Source organism: Triticum aestivum, chromosome 5D (assembly GCF_018294505.1).
Source record: "Triticum aestivum cultivar Chinese Spring chromosome 5D, IWGSC CS RefSeq v2.1, whole genome shotgun sequence".
Lineage (NCBI taxonomy): Eukaryota > Viridiplantae > Streptophyta > Magnoliopsida > Poales > Poaceae > Triticum > Triticum aestivum.
The window spans coordinates 559193385-559210218 of NC_057808.1; the positions used below are offsets into that span (position 1 = coordinate 559193385).

At 43.6% G+C, this 16834-nt stretch overlaps 1 protein-coding gene across 1 annotated transcript; it reads left to right on the top strand.

The window, feature by feature from the left end:
- Nucleotides 1–3148: 3148 nt before the first annotated feature.
- Nucleotides 3149–7018, top strand: LOC123126224 (receptor kinase-like protein Xa21). Its single transcript, XM_044546603.1, has 2 exons — nucleotides 3149–6123; nucleotides 6253–7018. The coding sequence occupies exon 1, from the start codon at nucleotides 3186–3188 to the stop codon at nucleotides 4482–4484; it is 1299 nt and encodes a 432-aa protein (XP_044402538.1). The 5' UTR covers nucleotides 3149–3185; the 3' UTR covers nucleotides 4485–6123; nucleotides 6253–7018.
- Nucleotides 7019–16834: the final 9816 nt, after the last annotated feature.

The following is a 16834-nucleotide window of genomic DNA, read 5'->3' on the forward strand; positions in this document are numbered from 1 at the left end:
TGTGGAAGTTTGGTGCTTTAGAGATAGGGCTGGCATGCTTTGCTGGAAAGCAATAAGTCAACAAAACATGGTAGGTCTACCCCCTAATAAAGGTTTCGCTCGACGACCCTATATCCATTCTCGATTAAAGCACGGAGAGTTAGGTTTATTATCTCTAGTTTGATGCTATATTCTCCACGACTTGGTTCTTATGGATCTCGTCCAGGTCCTAGGCATCTTGTCTCTAGCTCTGCTCTCTATCGGTAGTCAAATCAGTACTTTGTCTTTGCCTGTCTCTGTCCATTCCTTCAACACTGATGGACTCGGAGTGGCATAACCCCTTTAATAAGAAGCATAAGACCTAAAGCGAGGAGATAGAATCGAGAGAATGATAGCAAGTTCTTTGAAAGTGGGAAGAAAGCCAAGGATACGGTGGTCTGTAGGGTCTTTCAAATCAATCAGGAAAGCGTGAGCTAAGAAGGAACACGGCTTTCCGCGCCTTGACAAGTGGATCTACCAAGAATAGCTTTTTCAGTCGTTACTTATAATATAATAGCTCGATCCGCTCATGCATGTGATTGATTTCTCCCCTCTCTTTCGAAAATCATCCATTCGAACAGGAAGATTCCCTTCTCGCTGTGTATCCAGAACCTGAGGATGATGAGGATCTATAAAGGTTCTTTGATCGAGCTCTCACTTCGGCTTCTTTTGTTGCCGAAGACCAGGACCCGTCTTATTTGCTGAAAAATATTGATCATTCTCAAATAAAAATATTGAACATTTAAAAAAATCATGAATTTTATCGATGATTTCAAAAAAAAGTCGATGAATTTATTTCTAATTTGTGATATTTTTTCCAAAATCGATGAATTGTTTTTCAAATTCAATGAACTTTTCTCAGATTCCATGGACTTTTTCAAAATCAATGAACTTTTATTTCATTTGTGACATTTTTTGAACTATTTTTCCAAAATCAATGAACTATTTTTTAAAATTGATGATCTTTTTTCGAATTTGTGAACTCTTTATCAAATTTAATGAAGTTTTTCCAAAATTGATGGATTTTTTTTAAATCAATAAACTTTTCTTAATTTTTTGTGAACTTTTTTTAAGTTTCTGAACTTTTTTACAAAATCTATGAATATTTTAAATTCAATTTTTTTTAGAATTTCTTTCCATTTTTTATTCTAAAAAATAGGTGGTCATCTCGGTTGAAATAGCGTACGAAAAAAAGAATCACATAAGCGAGGAGATCTCGTGAATGCTAGGTACGGGTGATGGAACTGTTCGGCCGTAGCTCACAATGGAAACTAGTGAGCGCCAGAGATCCTTTTCGGTGCCTGAAGCGCTGAATAGGAGGTCCCATCGGATCCGTCGTGTAGTGGAGGCCGTAGACAAGGACGGGATCTCGGCGGGGCCCAAAGAACGCGTCTGTGGGGGCGAGTCGTGGGCTATTGTGGCGAGGAGGGCAGAGTCAAGGGTCCATGGCCTTCGCTGGAGAACACGTGTGATTGGTTTTGCTTTTGAGGGGATTTTGCTTCTTTTTTTGTTGACAAAAAAGAGATACACGTGTTGTTGTGGGCTTTTTGTGTGATTGGGAATTTGGGATGGATACTGGAGTGCTTGCTTGGGTCTAATCAGATTACCATGGGCATGAGGAAAATACTAGACCTAGTGGTGTTTGATGAAATGATGCTCATCCCAACTTAAAGAGTGCCCTCCCAGTCACAAGTACATGTCTGGCCCAACTTTCTAGTTAGTGTTTTTAGGGGAAGTATCTAGTTAGTTTATTTTACTTTTATGCTTCTTCATTCATTTTTTTAATTTTTCTTATATTTTTGAAAATATCTATGTACATATATATTTTAATAACTAATTTTCTTGAAATAACTGCGAATCTGAAAAATGTTAATGCAGTGTAAAAATATTAATAATGTAAATTTTAGAAAGTGACGATCCTGTCAAACATAATGTACAATGTGACATTAAAAAATGTTCATGTGTCGCAATAAACATACATGCAACTTTTAGAAAAAACATTTACAAATAAGAAAAGTTTTTTGTAATTAAAAAAAGCATTGTACCATTCAAAAAGTGTACATTACATTTACAAAAATGATTACACGTTTCAAAAAATATGTTCATGACATTTGTGAAAATAGTCATAGAATGTAAAAAAAATGTTTGTATAGTTTAAAAAAATGTTTCAACATGTGTTCAGAAAGATGTTTAACATGTATTCAGAAAATTGTTTAAACCATGTGTTTGAGAAAATGTTAATCATGTATCGGAAAGACTATGTTTATGTTCTCTTCAGGATTGTGCGACGAGTTAACACAGCTTACGAGAAACTTCCGGTTTGGTGATGAGCAAGAAACGAGGGAGCTCCACTGATCAGTATGGGGTAAATCGACGCGAACAAGAAATTTAAATGTTTGCACCTCACTAATGGGGACTTGACAGATATATTCCGCATTTATAAAAATGCATGGCTGTGTTGGCTAGGAGTCGACTTCGGGCCAGAATCCTGAAATGCATTTTGACCATATATAATTTCCTAAACTGAAAATATTTTATCCTTTCCGCTTCTCTTGGCATGTCGAATAGACATATTATTTGATTCAAATTTGCAAGGTTTAATTTTTAGGTTGATTCTTTGGCCATGATATGTATCATGCTCGTTAATTTGGTTCTTCATCTTGATACGATTGCCACGACGAGTCTGCGAGACCTTGACGAGAGCATATGCAACCACGTGGATCGTCGATCGGTCAACCCTACCTGCCGCGAGAACAGCAAGGCCGGTTCACACTAGTACCGGTAGGTAAATTGCTTACACATGTCTACGTATAGCTAAACTTCAAAATGGAATCAGTTTGCCATGTACGTACACTAGTACCGGTATGAAAGCAGTTTGCCACCGATCGAACAGCTACGTCTTACCTGCCATGATCAATAATGTTGAGGGACAAGTTCGGCTGCAGAGTTGGTACTGTGTTTCATGGAATCTGTCGGTGTTGACTGACTTAGAGAAATCGTGTTGGTCGGGTCAAGCGAGATTCCAGTGCCAGCAAATTTCATCACTGCCTTTGATGCGATCATGGAAGCATGACACTATAAATTTCCATCGCTACACTCCATGTCGATGCACACTACGCTCGCTGTCCACTCCACGCAAGTTAAACAGCCCATCCGCACCCAGCTCAATGGCCACTCTATCACGCTCCATCCCCATTCCCTTCTTCATACTCATACTACTACTCTCCATCGTCTCTTCTTCTTCTTCTTCTTCTTCTTCTTCTTCTAGCCAGGACAACAGTACTGCCAGCGACACCGACCTTGCCGCACTGCTAGCTTTCAAAGCCCAGCTCGCTGACCCTCGCCGTGTCCTTGCCAGCAACTGGAGTCCAGACACATCCTTTTGCAATTGGGTCGGTGTCTGGTGCAGCCGTCGCAGGCAACGAGTTACCGCTCTGTCGTTGCCCGACACGCCTCTCATTGGATCTGTGTCACCTCACGTTGGTAACCTTTCTTTCCTCTCCATCCTCGACCTCACCGACACCAATCTAACGGGTTCCATTCCAGCCGAACTTGGTAGGCTACATCGTCTTACGTACCTCAGTTTTTTCGGAAATAGCTTGTCAAACACCATACCTGCTACCCTCGGGAACCTCACGAGGCTCAAGTTTCTTCATCTACCTTATAATCAACTCTCAGGCCAGATCCCTCCTGTGATGCTACTTCATATGCACAACCTTAGGGAGATTAATATGTATGCAAATGACTTGAGTGGCCAACTACAATCATATTTTTTCAACAATACGCCTTCCTTGACATACATCAATTTTGGAAATAATAGCTTGTCAGGTCCTATGCCACAAGCGGTTGCACACCTATCCATGCTTGAGGGATTGAACCTTGAGGTTAATCAACTCTCCGGCCTAGTACCAGAATCCATGTACAACAAGTCCAGGTTGCAAACGTTGGCCCTTGCAAGTAATGGTAACCTAGCTGGAATGTTTCCGAGCAATCAAAGTTTTAACCTTCCAATGTTGAAATTTATTTCGTTATCTGATAACAAATTTTTTGGCCGGTTTCCATCGGAGCTTGCATCATGTGAGTACCTGGAGATAATTGATTTGGGTGAAAATTCATTTGAGGGCAGTGTGCCAACAGGGTTATCCAAATTATCCCACCTCCAGGTTCTTCACTTAGGTTATAATAACATTGTTGGTCCAATCCCAACTGCTCTTAGCAATCTTACCAGTCTTACATATCTAGATCTCAGCGGCGGAAATTTGACAGGGGAGATTCCACAAGAATTAGGTCTCATGCGGGAACTCTCATTTCTGTCTCTTGGATCCAATCAATTGATTGGAGAAATTCCAGCTTCCCTTGGAAATTTATCAAAATTGTCCGTTCTGATTTTGGCAAATAGTCAACTTTCTGGTCAAGTACCAATTACACTTGGGCAAAATGCAGCTTTGAACAAGCTTATTTTGTGAAGTAACAATTTGGAGGGGAATCTAGACTTCTTGTCAGTGCTTTCCCAGTGCAAACAACTCCAGGTCCTTACAATAGAAGCTAATTCTTTCACTGCCATCCTCCCAAGTCTTGTAGGAAACCTTAGTTCAAAACTTGTTACTTTCATTGCAAGCAAAAACCAGTTAATAGGTGGACTTCCAGTTGCTATTTCAAACATAAGTAGCCTTGTACGGCTAGATCTTAGTGACAACCTACTCACCAAGCCAGTCCCAGGGTCCATCGCTAAGTTAGAAAATCTTGTGTGGCTCGGTCTCTCCAACAATGACATGTCAGGTCCTATCCCGATACAAATTGGTATGCTCTGGCGTCTAGAACAATTGTTTCTCCAAGCAAACAAATTCTCAGGCTCTATACCAAGAAGCTTTGGGAATATTAGTTTTTTAGAATACATTGACCTATCCAGTAACCAATTAAGTTCAAGGATACATCCAAGGATTTTCCACCTAGATAAACTTCTCAAACTCGACCTTTCAAATAATTCCTTTGCTGGTGCACTACCGTCTGATGTTTCTGGTCTAAATCAAATATATCATATGGACCTTTCTTCCAACTTCTTGGTAGGAAGGATCCCAGAATCCTTTGGCCAACTCAATATGCTAACTTTCATAAATCTATCGCATAACTCCTTCAAAGGTTTTATTCCAGGAACACTTGAAAAGTTAAAAGGCTTGGCATCATTAGACCTCTCATCTAACACCCTCTCTGGTACCATTCCCATGTTCCTTGCCAACTTTTCCTACTTGACTATCTTGAACCTCTCATTCAATAATCTGGAAGGCCAAATACCCGATGGAGGTGTTTTCTCAAATCTCACCTTTCAGTGTTTGACTGGGAATGATGGGCTATGTGGCGCTCCTCGCCTTGGATTTTTGGCATGCCTTGACATGCCTCGCTCAAGTAATAGGAAATTGCTACAAATTCTACTCCCAACACTCATAGTAGTTGTTGGTGTTGTCGCCATTTCTATATACCTATGGTCTAGAAGGAAACTTAACAAGAGAGATGCCATAGCTAGTGATGATCCAACAGATGTGGTTGACTATCAGATAGTATCCTATCATGAGCTTATTCGTGCCACCAATAATTTCAGTGAAGAAAACATCTTAGGCTCCGGAAGCTTTGGAAAAGTCTTCAAGGGCCAACTGAGCGATGGTTTGGTGGTCGCGATAAAAGTTCTTGACATGCAACTGGAGCAGGCCATCCGAAGTTTCGGCGTCGAGTGTCAAGTGCTTCGCATGGTGCGACACCGCAACCTAATAAAGATACTCAACACATGTTCCAACCTTGACTTCGGAGCACTAGTGCTTCCGTACATGCCAAATGGCAGCTTAGAGATGCTCCTACACCAGTCTCAAGGTTCATTGCGCCTAGGGTTCCTTGAGAGACTAGGCATATTACTCGACGTGTCGATGGCAATGGAGTATTTGCACCATGAGCACTATGAACTGATCTTGCACTGTGACTTGAAGCCTAGCAATGTGTTGTTTGTTGAGGAGATGATGGCGCATGTGGCGGACTTTGGGATTGCAGGGTTGATTCTAGATGACAAGTCCATGACATGTGCGAGCATGCCTGGAACTGTTGGGTACATAGCACCAGGTACCTAATTAGCATGCTCTTGTTATCTTGTTCAACCAACTACTTCTTAAACCATTCCTAGATTATGTTCCCACCCAAATCAATATGGTTGAGCAGGTGTGCTTTTTTGTTTATATTTTTATTGAGCAGAGTATGGGTCTCTTGGGAAAGCATCACGAAAGAGTGACGTTTTCAGTTACGGAATCATGCTCCTTGAAGTCTTCACTGGAAGGAGACCCACCGATGCAATGTTTGGCGCGCAACTAACCCTCAGGCAGTGGGTTCATCAGGCATTTCCTGCAGAGCTTGTCCGAGTCATTGATGGACAGCTACTGCAAGACTCCTCTGCTACTTGCTGCAGCTTGGAAGATGGCTTTCTTGAATCGGTGTTCGAGCTGGGTTTACTCTGCTCTGACGACTCGCCTGGCCAGAGGATGACGATGCATGATGTGGTTGTGACACTTAAGAAGATCAAAGGCGAGTACACAACAAAACACACAGCGACAATGTCACGTAATGCTGCATAGTGAGTTATCTCCATTGCACTTGGAACACCCGTAAGCGTCAGGGATGGGAAGGGATAAATCGAGATGCAGTGACACATATTATACACTTGGGATATACAACTATTTGATCATGCTTTTCTTCTCTCATACTATGAGAGGGATGATGTTGGATGCGCTTGACGGCACAGCTCGTCGCCTCGCTTCGCCGGCGTCCCCGTGATGGGGTGGCCACTTGGTGGTCTTTTTTCTTGCTTTCTTTGGGCGTGTTTGTGCTGAGGCCCCAGCAGAGGTTTTACTTCGCTTGTGTGCTACTTGATGTTTGGACTGGTTCGCCGAGAGTAGCAATCTCTTTAGATTATATTTTAGTTCCAAATAAATATTATGCCATGTCTCATAAGAAAGCAACGTTCTGAAAATTTGTGTGGAGACACAGATGTGCGGACATCTCTTGCTGACATACTAGATAAGAATTTGATAATGTCGAGCTTGGCTTTGGCAACCTCATGTCTCATAGTTGCAGTGTTATTTTCCAAAGAACAGTATCTCCTATAAGAATGAATAGAATGGTAGTACCCAATTGAGCCGGAAGCAAACCGAGAGATATCATGTTTTGCCAAAACAGGGGTGCCCAGCTGTTGGTGAAGGCTAGAAAGACTAGAGGAATAGACACGCTGGGATGCGCTCAGGATACGGCGGATTTTGCATTTCTATGAGCCCAGATATATGTGAAACAAGATGTATACTAAACAATAAAGTTAATTCATAGATGATAGTAATGAATAATAACGTGGGTGAACAATTTTCAGCATATACACACCCACAGAACTGAAAGAAGTTACCAAGAGCAGAGGAAACAGAGTAGTAATGCATTTTCGTTTCATGCAGCTTAAATTTACTTCCGTTTTGCTCTTCAGTGGTGTAGCAAGTATGTGGATCACTGATACAAATCCCAGCCAGCGAGAGCACAGAGATATAAGTTACACCTTCTCCCTTCAGTATGTACAGTATCACTTGTCCCTGAAAGAATTAACCAGGAGCAGAGGAAACAGAGTAGTAATGCATTTTCGTTCATGCAGCTTTAGTTTACTTCCTCTTTTGCTCTTCAGTGGTGGCCATCATAATGTATGTGCGAGAGCAAGAGATTTTTTTTTTTTTGCTAATAAGTTACATCTTCCCCCTTCAGCATGCAGCAGGATGTTATGGCTTTATGCCTTCAACAAACAAAATGGAACGGCTTGACTTGTTAACTTAAAAAGTGAAGGAAATATGCCCTAGAGGCAATAATAAAGTTATTATTTATTTCCTTATATCATGATAAATGTTTATTATTCATGCTAGAATTGTATTAACCGGAAACATAATACTTGTGTGAATACATAGACAAACAGAGTGTCACTAGTATGCCTCTACTTGACTAGCTCGTTGATCAAAAATGGTTATGTTTCCTAGCCATTGACATGAGTTGTCATTTGATTAACGGGATCACATCATTAGAAGAATGATGTGATTGACTTGACCCATTCCGTTAGCTTAGCACACGATCGTTTAGTATGTTGCTATTGCTTTCTTCATGACTTTGTGTGCTATGTTCCTATGACTATGAGATTATGCAACTCCCGTTTACTGGAGGAACACTTTGTGGCTACCAAACGTCATAACGTAACTAGGTGATTATAAAGGTGCTCTACAGGTGTCTCCAAAGGTAGTTGTTGGGTTGGCGTATTTCGAGATTAGGATTTGTCACTCCGATTGTCGGAGAGGTATCTCTGGGCCCACTCGGTAATGCACATCACTTAAGCCTTGCAAGCATTGCAACTAATGAGTTAGTTGTGGGATGATGTATTACGGAACGAGTAAAGAGACTTGCCGGTAACGAGATTGAACTAGGTATTGAGATACCGACGATCGAATCTCGGGCAAGTAACATACTGATGATAAAGGGAACAACGTATGTTGTTATGCGGTTTGACCGATAAAGATCTTCGTAGAATATTTGGGAGCCAATATGAGCATCCAGGTTCCGCTATTGGTTATTGACCGGAGACATGTCTCGGTCATGTCTACATAGTTCTCGAACCCGTAGGGTCCGCACGCTTAAAGTTCGATGGCGGTTATATTACGAGTTTATGTGTTTTGATGTACCGAAGGTAGTTTGGAGTCCCGGATGTGATCACGGACATGACGAGGAGTCTCGAAATGGTCGAGACATGAAGATTGATATATTGGATGACTATATTCGGACACCGGAATGGTTCCGGGGGTTATCGGATATATACCGGAGTATCAGGGGGTACCGGAACCCCACCGGGGGGGGGGGGTTAATGGGCCTACATGGGCCTTAGTGGAGTAGAGGAGGGGCGGCCAGGGCAGGCCGCGCGCCACCTCCCCCTCTAGTCTGAATTGGACAAGGAGGGGGGTGCCCCCCTTTCCTTCCTCTCTCCCTCGTCCTTCCCCCCTTCTCCTAATCCAACTAGGAAGGGAGGGAGTCCTACTCCCGGTGGGAGTAGGACTCCTCCTAGCGCGCCCCCTCCTGGCCGGCCGCCTCTCCCCCTTGCTCCTTTATATACGGGGGCAGGGGGCACCCCAAAGACACAACAATTGATCATTGATCTTTTAGTCGTGTGTGGTGCCCCCTCCACCATAATCCACCTCGATAATATCATAGCGGTGCTTAGGCCAAGCCCTGCGTCCGTAGAACATCAACATCGTCACCACGCCGTCGTGCTGACGAAACTCTCCCTCAACACTCGGCTGGATCAGTGTTCGAGGGACGTCATCGAACTGAACGTGTGCTGAACTCGGAGGTGTCGTACGTTCGGTACTTGATCGGTCGGATCGTGAAGACGTACGACTACATCTACCGCGTTGTGCTAACGCTTCCGCTTTCGGTCTACGAGGGTACGTGGACAACACTCTCCCCTCTCGTTGCTATGCATCACCATGATCCTGTGTGCGCGTAGGAATTGTTTTGAAATTACTACATTCCCCAACCACTAGTAGAAAACAGGGCTTTCGTTCGGGCATGGCAAGCCCATTAGTCCCGGTTCAGTCATGAACCGGGACCCATGGGCGCATTCGTCCCGGTTCGTGAGCCCAGGGGGCCGGCCGGGGCCTCGTGGGCATTGGTCCCGGTTCTAGGCACGAACCGAGACCAATGGTCCTCGCTCCTGGCCCACAACCATTGGTCCCGGTTCATGGCTCGAACCGGGACAGAAGGCTGAGCTTTAGTCCCGGTTTCTACCATGAACCGGGACAAATGAGTTGCCTATATATACCCCATCGCCACAGCAGAGCACTCCACAGTGCTCTGTTTTTTCTGGCCGGCGAGGGGAGGGCATTTGGGTGCTCTAGCTCACCTCCTATGCACATGAGGTGTTCGATGAAATGTCTGAGCCACACTAGTTAATATTTCTCCTCTCGAAACTCGACTTCCGAGCTCCATTTTCCCCGAGATTTGTCTGGGTTTAGCGGTCCGTCACTTCCCGTCCCCATCTTCACCGCCGTCGATCGCCCGCGCCGATCTCGTCGCCAGCACCACCGTGGTGAGCTTCTTGTTCTTATCTTCTTTCTGAAAGAAAAAAAATTCTTACTTTAGATAGATACTTGTCTAATTTTGTTACTTTTATTATTCCTTCTTATTACATAGTGCGATGGTTTTGGTATCCACCCCCGTCGGCCCTCGTCCTGTCTATGATTCGGATGTGGTATATATTATCTTTTTATAACTATTTGGTTCATTTATTGTTTATGACAATTATGCCGACCAACGTGACATAGATTTTATTTATCTAGGAGGTGGTTGAACCGGAAATTCCAACCGACCCTATTGTCGAGAGGTTATATTTAGTTGAAGAAAAAAAACAATTACTTGAAGGAAAAAAATTGAGGAGGAGAAGATGATATTGGAGTTGCATGTTGCGGATGTCGTCGATGATCACAAGATCAAGATGGATGCAATGTGCTTGAAGATTAGAAAATATGCCATTCATACCGAGGCTTGGTATCATTATGCCGTTGGATCAATTGTTACCTTGGTTGCGATTATGATCGCATTTGTTTTTGCATTGAAATGTTTTACATAGTTTCAATGTATGGTTTAATTAGTTAGATCGATGCTCTGGAGAGCTATATGTTGTTAGATGAGAACTATGTATGTACTTTGGTTTTAATGTGATGATGAACTTCTATTAATTTGGTCACTGAATTATCTATTCATGATGCTCTGTAATGGTTTTTGACACACTTAATTATATATAATGCACGCAGATGAACCGGCAATGGATGTACGGTGACAGACACACCTCCGAGTACATTAAGGGCGTGCATGATTTTCTCGAAGTGGCTGAGGCAAACAAGCAGAATGGTTTTATGTGTTGTCCATGCCCTACATGTGGGAATACGAAGTCTTATTCTGACCGGAAAATCCTTCACACCCACCTGCTTTACAAGGGTTTCATGCCACATGATAATATTTAGACGAGGCATGGAGAAATAGGGGTTATGATGGAAGACGGCGAAGAAGAAGAGCACGATGACAACTATGTGCCCCCTGAATACGGGGATGCTGCAACGGGGGAAGCTGCTGAAGATCAAGAGGAACCAGACGATGTGCCCAATGATGCTGCAAGAGGGGAAGCTGCTGAAGATCAAGAGGAACCAGTGCCCGATGATGATTCCGCCGTGTCATTGTCGATGCAAGGACGCAATGCGAAAGTCAAAAGGAGAAGCTGAAGTTCGATCGCATGTTAGAGGATCACAAAAAAAGGGTTGTACCCCAATTGCGAAGATGGCAACACAAAGCTCGGTACCATACTGGAATTGCTGTAGTGGAAGGCAGAGAATGCTGTGCTTGACAAAGGATTTGAGAAGCTATTGAAAATATTGAAGAAGAAGCTTCCAAAGGATAACGAATTGCCCGACAGTACATACGCAACAAAGAAGGTCGTATGCCCTCTAGGATTGGAGGTGCAGAAGATACATGCATGCCCTAATGACTGCATCCTCTACCGCGGTGCGTACAAGGATCTGAACGCATGCCCGGTATGCGGTGCATTGCGGTATAAGATCAGACGAGATGACCCTGGTGATGTTGACGGCGAGCCCCCCAGGAAGAGGGTTCCTGTGTAGGTGATGTGGTATGCTCCTATAATACCACGGCTGAAACGTCTGTTCAGAAACGAAGAGCATGCCAAGTTGATGCGATGGCACAGTGAGGACCGTAAGAAAGACGAGAAGTTGAGAGCACCCGGTGACGGGTCGCAGTGGAGAAAAATCGAGAGAAAGTACTGGGCTGACTTTGCAGCTGACCCAAGGAACATATGGTTTAGTTTAAGCGCGGATGGCATTAATCCTTTCGGGGAGCAGAGCAGCAATCACAGCACCTGGCCCGTGACTCTATGTATGTATAACCTTCCTCCTTGGATGTGCCTGAAGCGGAAGTTAATTATGATGCCAGTTCTCATCCAAGGCCCTAAGCAACCCGGCAACGACATTGATGTGTACCTAAGGCCATTAGCTGAAGAACTTTTACAGTTGTGGAATGGAAACGGTGTACGTACGTGGGATGAGCACAAACAAGAGGAATTTAACATGCACGCGTTGCTGTTTGTAACCATCAACGATTGGCCCGTACGTGGCATGAGCACAAACGGTGTCCGCTTTGATGCAGCAACCGAGAGGGGAAATGACACTATTATGGTTACATAATGGACATATGGGAACTTGACTACGGACATGATTTTAAGGTCCCTTTGTTTACATGCAAATGGGTCAATCTGTCAGGAGGCGGGGTACAGATAGACCCACGCTATGAAATGACAACAGTGGATCTGAACACTCTTGGGTACACTGACGAACCGTTCGTCCTAGCCAATGATGTGGCACAGGTTATCTATGTGAAGGACATGTCTACCAGACCGAGAAAAAGAAAAGATAAGGAAGCGAATACATCATACGATGAGCCAAAGCGCCACATAGTTCTTTCAGGAAAAAGGGACATTGTGGGAGTGGAGGGCAAGACAGACATGTCTGAAGATTATGAAAAATTTCATGAAATTCCTTCCTTCAAAGTCAAGGCTGACCCAAGCATCCTGATAAACGATGAAGATTATCCATGGTTACGGCGCAATAAGCCAATGACACAAGCGAAGAAAAAGTGAAGACTTTCTCCCGCAACTATTATGATGATACCATGCCAACTTTGTAACAGACGAGTATGATACCATTCCATTTTGTACACGGAGTGCATCTAGTTTTTTCCGTAACCCTCTCAACTTTCTTGCACATGCTATATGGATGAAATGATGATACCATGTCAACTTTCAACCTTTTCAGAGTTCATTTGAAATGCTTTTCAATTTTAGGGTCTTATTGCTCAAAATAATTAGTAAATGCATGAAAAATGGTGCATGAAAAATAACAAATAAAATAAATAAGTAATTAGAAACAAAATAATATAAACTTTATTAAAATATATAAGTAGAAACAAAATAAAATAAACTTTAATAAAATTTATGAAACTAAAATTAACAATGTATTTTCTGTTCAAAACATTGTAAGAAACCTCTAGTATTATTGAAACTAAAATCATATAAAATTGATGCAACTAAAATTATCGAAGTATTTTCTGTTCAAAATCATTAAAAGCAAAAAGAATTTTCATAAAAAAACTTTTTTGATAGAAACTTTAATAGCAAAAAGAATTATCATAAAGTAAAATAAATAAGTAATTAGAAACAAAATAAAATAAAATAAATAAGTATTTTGTTGTAAGTAGAAACAAAATAAAATAAATAAAGCAAAAAAGAAAACAAAAAAACTGGGAAAAAAATAAAAAAATGCCACCTGCCGGGCCACCACGGCCTGAATACGACTAGAAACCCATCAATGGGCCAGGATTCAGGCCCGCAGAAGGCCCAGCAGGCCCACAGGCATAGCAGTGCAAGATTAGGCCCGTAAGCCTGCAATGGAGAGGAGCTCGAGAGGGTTGGCGCAGCAGCGCTTATAAACCACTCTCGAGTTCTCTCAACTAGCAAGGTGGGACAAAACTTTGGCCGCGACGCGGGCAGCACATGTCCTTTGGTCCCGGTTGGTGGCACCAACCGGGACTAAAGGGGTGTATTGGTCCCGGTTGGTGCCACGAACCGGTACCAATGCACCCCCTTTAGTCCCGGTTGGTGCCACCAACCGGGACCAAAGGCCGCCGCTTCCCGCCCTTTGGGCTGCTGAAAAGAGGCCTTTGGTCCTGGTTGGTGGCACCAACCGGGACTAAAGGGGGCATTGGTCCCGGTTGGTGCCACGAACCGGGACCAAAGCTCTTGGTATATAACCAACACTTGTGAAAATTTTCATCTTCATCTCGCAGTTGCCCCTGACGACCCCTCGACGACATCGACGCCGCCAGGCTGCCCCGACACCGCCCGCCGCCCCCGCCGTCGCCGTCGCCCGCGCCCGTCGTCGCCCGCGCCCTCGCCGTTGCCGCGCCCTAGCCCGACGTCGTCGCCGCTCGCCGTCCCTGCCCCGACGCGCGTCGCCCCTGCCCCGCGCCCTCGCCGTCGCAGCGCCCTCGCCCGTCGCCGTCGCCCGCGCCCATCGTCGCCGTCGCCCGCACCCTCGCCGTCGCCGCGCCCTCGCCCGACGTCGTCGCCGCGCGCCGCTCCTGCCCCGATGTATTTTTTAGATATATGTATTTTTTTATGTATGTTCATATATGTATGTATGTTTTTTTACATGTTTTTTGTATGTATGTATATATTTTTTCAACTGTAATGATGTTTTAAAAATACATATATGCAAAAGTTAGATTTTTAGAAAGGAATTTGAATAGGTTTTCAGCAAGGAATTTGAATCTGGTTCAAATTTCATTTGAATGAAATTTGAAAACTTTGAACTATGGATCAGAAGGTTTTTGGTGAAATGAAGTTGGAGTAATTTTTGTGGTTGTAAAAGAGTTAGGAAAATTTAGAATGTGCTAAATATGTCAAAAATGTTTTTTTGTTCGTACAAAGTTTTTTGTTCATAGAAATTTTTTGTTCATATACAGAAAGTTTTTATATATGACTACGGATATATGAGCAATGATGATCCATGGATGTATGCATTGATATATATATATATGAGAAACGATGTTCATAGAATATTTACCAAGTATATATGTATTTTTGTTCATTGCATTTTTTTCCATTTATATATGTATCTGGCTGTAGATGGATATATATGAGAAATGATGATCCATGGAAAAGTTTTATATATGCAAAAGTTACATTTTTAGAAAAGTTTTATATATCTCGCTAGGAAAGGAAGAAGAAGAAAAAGAAGGAGAGGAAAAACGCAAATAAGAAGAGGAAGAAAGGAGAAGAGGAGGAGAGGAAGAAGAGGAGAAATAAATAAGAAGAGGAAAAAAGAAGAAAAAGAAGAGGAGAGGAAGAAACTCCTCTATTCCTTTCTTCTTCTCCTCTTTTTTTTTCTTCTTTTTTTCTTCGATCTTCTCCTCTATTCCTTTCTTCTTCTCCTCCTTTTATTTCTTCTTCGTCTTCTTATTTTTTATCGGGTATGTCGTTGTCGATATACCCCCTCCCCGATAACATTATTTTCCCATGTATGTATGTCATCGTTGTCGATATATATAACTCCCTCCCAGATAACTTCGACATGATGGACGGTCGATATTTATACCCCCTCTCGACCATGATAACTTATACCACGGGAGCACCCCCCAGCCCTCTCGCTCGACCAAAACTCTCGAGGACACCCAAACCCTAGAAAAAAATGATGTCGGTCTCCTACCCCCTCCCGCCGCGCCCCTACCCTTGAAGCATTGCCGAGGCCACCCCAAACCCGGAGTAAGATAGGTCTACGTTTGCACTAATATATCCACCTGCTGTCATGTTTGTGTAATAATTGCCATGTTGTAATATTTGGAGAAACAATGGAGCACGGACGAGACGAGCAAGCAGAAGAGGTGTTGGGGGACATAATCTTAGCCGGAGGTGATATCTTGTCGTATTTTAATGACAATGATGGTCTGGAAGAACAGGGTGAAGAAGCAGGCTACGGTGATCGAAGAGTGGAGGAGGAAAGACATGATTATGATGGCTCCGGTGACCCAATGCTGGTGCAAGAAGGAGCCTGTGGTGACGGCTCCGGTGACCGAACAGAGTCCGGCCAGGTAAATATATTAGTTAAGCCTGTGCTAACTAGCTAATTGATGCATTCATTGTTTTGGTATGTACACATATTAATTAACTCTCGTCTTTCTTCTTTTTTCTAGCCCTCCGGATCGAGCACAACTTCGGTAAAGAGACGAGGCCCGAAGAGAAAGTTGCGCTCGGATGAAAGGTTTGAGATCACAGCAATCGCGCGTGGCAGCCAACCGATTGAACCCATCCGGACAAAGGATGCATTTGCTGCTCAGTGCGGGGTTCTTGTTAGGGACAAGATCCCGATCAGCATCCACCAATGGTATAAGCGTAGGAAGGAAGACTCTGAGGTGTCTTATGTCAATGATATGCAGAAAGATGATCTTTGGACTGAGCTGAAGGCAAATTTCACCCTACCGCCAGAGGAGGATCCGGAGAAGCCAGTTAAAGAGCAATTAATCAAGCCTCATGCTCTTAAGAAGATGGCAGACCTATTCAGGAGGTGGAAGAATGAGCTGAAAATGTTTGTCGACAAAGAAGAGACACCACAATTCATCGGCCGGTATGAGAAGATCAGAGATCACTGGCCCGCATTTGTGGCCCACAAGACATCAGAAAAGAGTAAGAAGATGTCAGCGACAAACAAGAAGAATGCTGCGAAGAAGAAGCTTCACCATCGCACGGGGTCAGGTGGCTACCTCAAAGCCCGGCCTAAGTGGGCCAAGGCTGAGAATGATCTGCTTGATAAAGGGATCGAACCACAGACAATGAACTGGCCAGACCGTTGCCGGACTTGGTTCTTTGGGGCTGGCGGAAAATTGGACCCTGTATCAGGGAGGTGCGTTTGGACGGACGAGCTTTTGAGAATACCAGTCAGGAGGCTTCAGCACTATATCGATGCAGTGCAGGAAGGGACGTTCGTTCCAGACAGAGAGAACGACGAGCTCACAATGGCCCTCGGGAATCCTGAGCACCCTGGACGGACAAGAGGCACGCCAGGCTCCGTTCCGTGGAAGGCCGGTTTTCCGGACGCAGGCGGTTATAAAAGCCAGGAGAGGAGGAAAAAAGTGGAGCAGACCCAAATTCAGA

Excerpts from the sequence above, each read along its gene's own strand:
- LOC123126224 (XM_044546603.1), top strand. The coding sequence starts at position 3,186 with ATGGCCACTCTATCACGCTCCATCCCCATTCCCTTCTTCATACTCATA.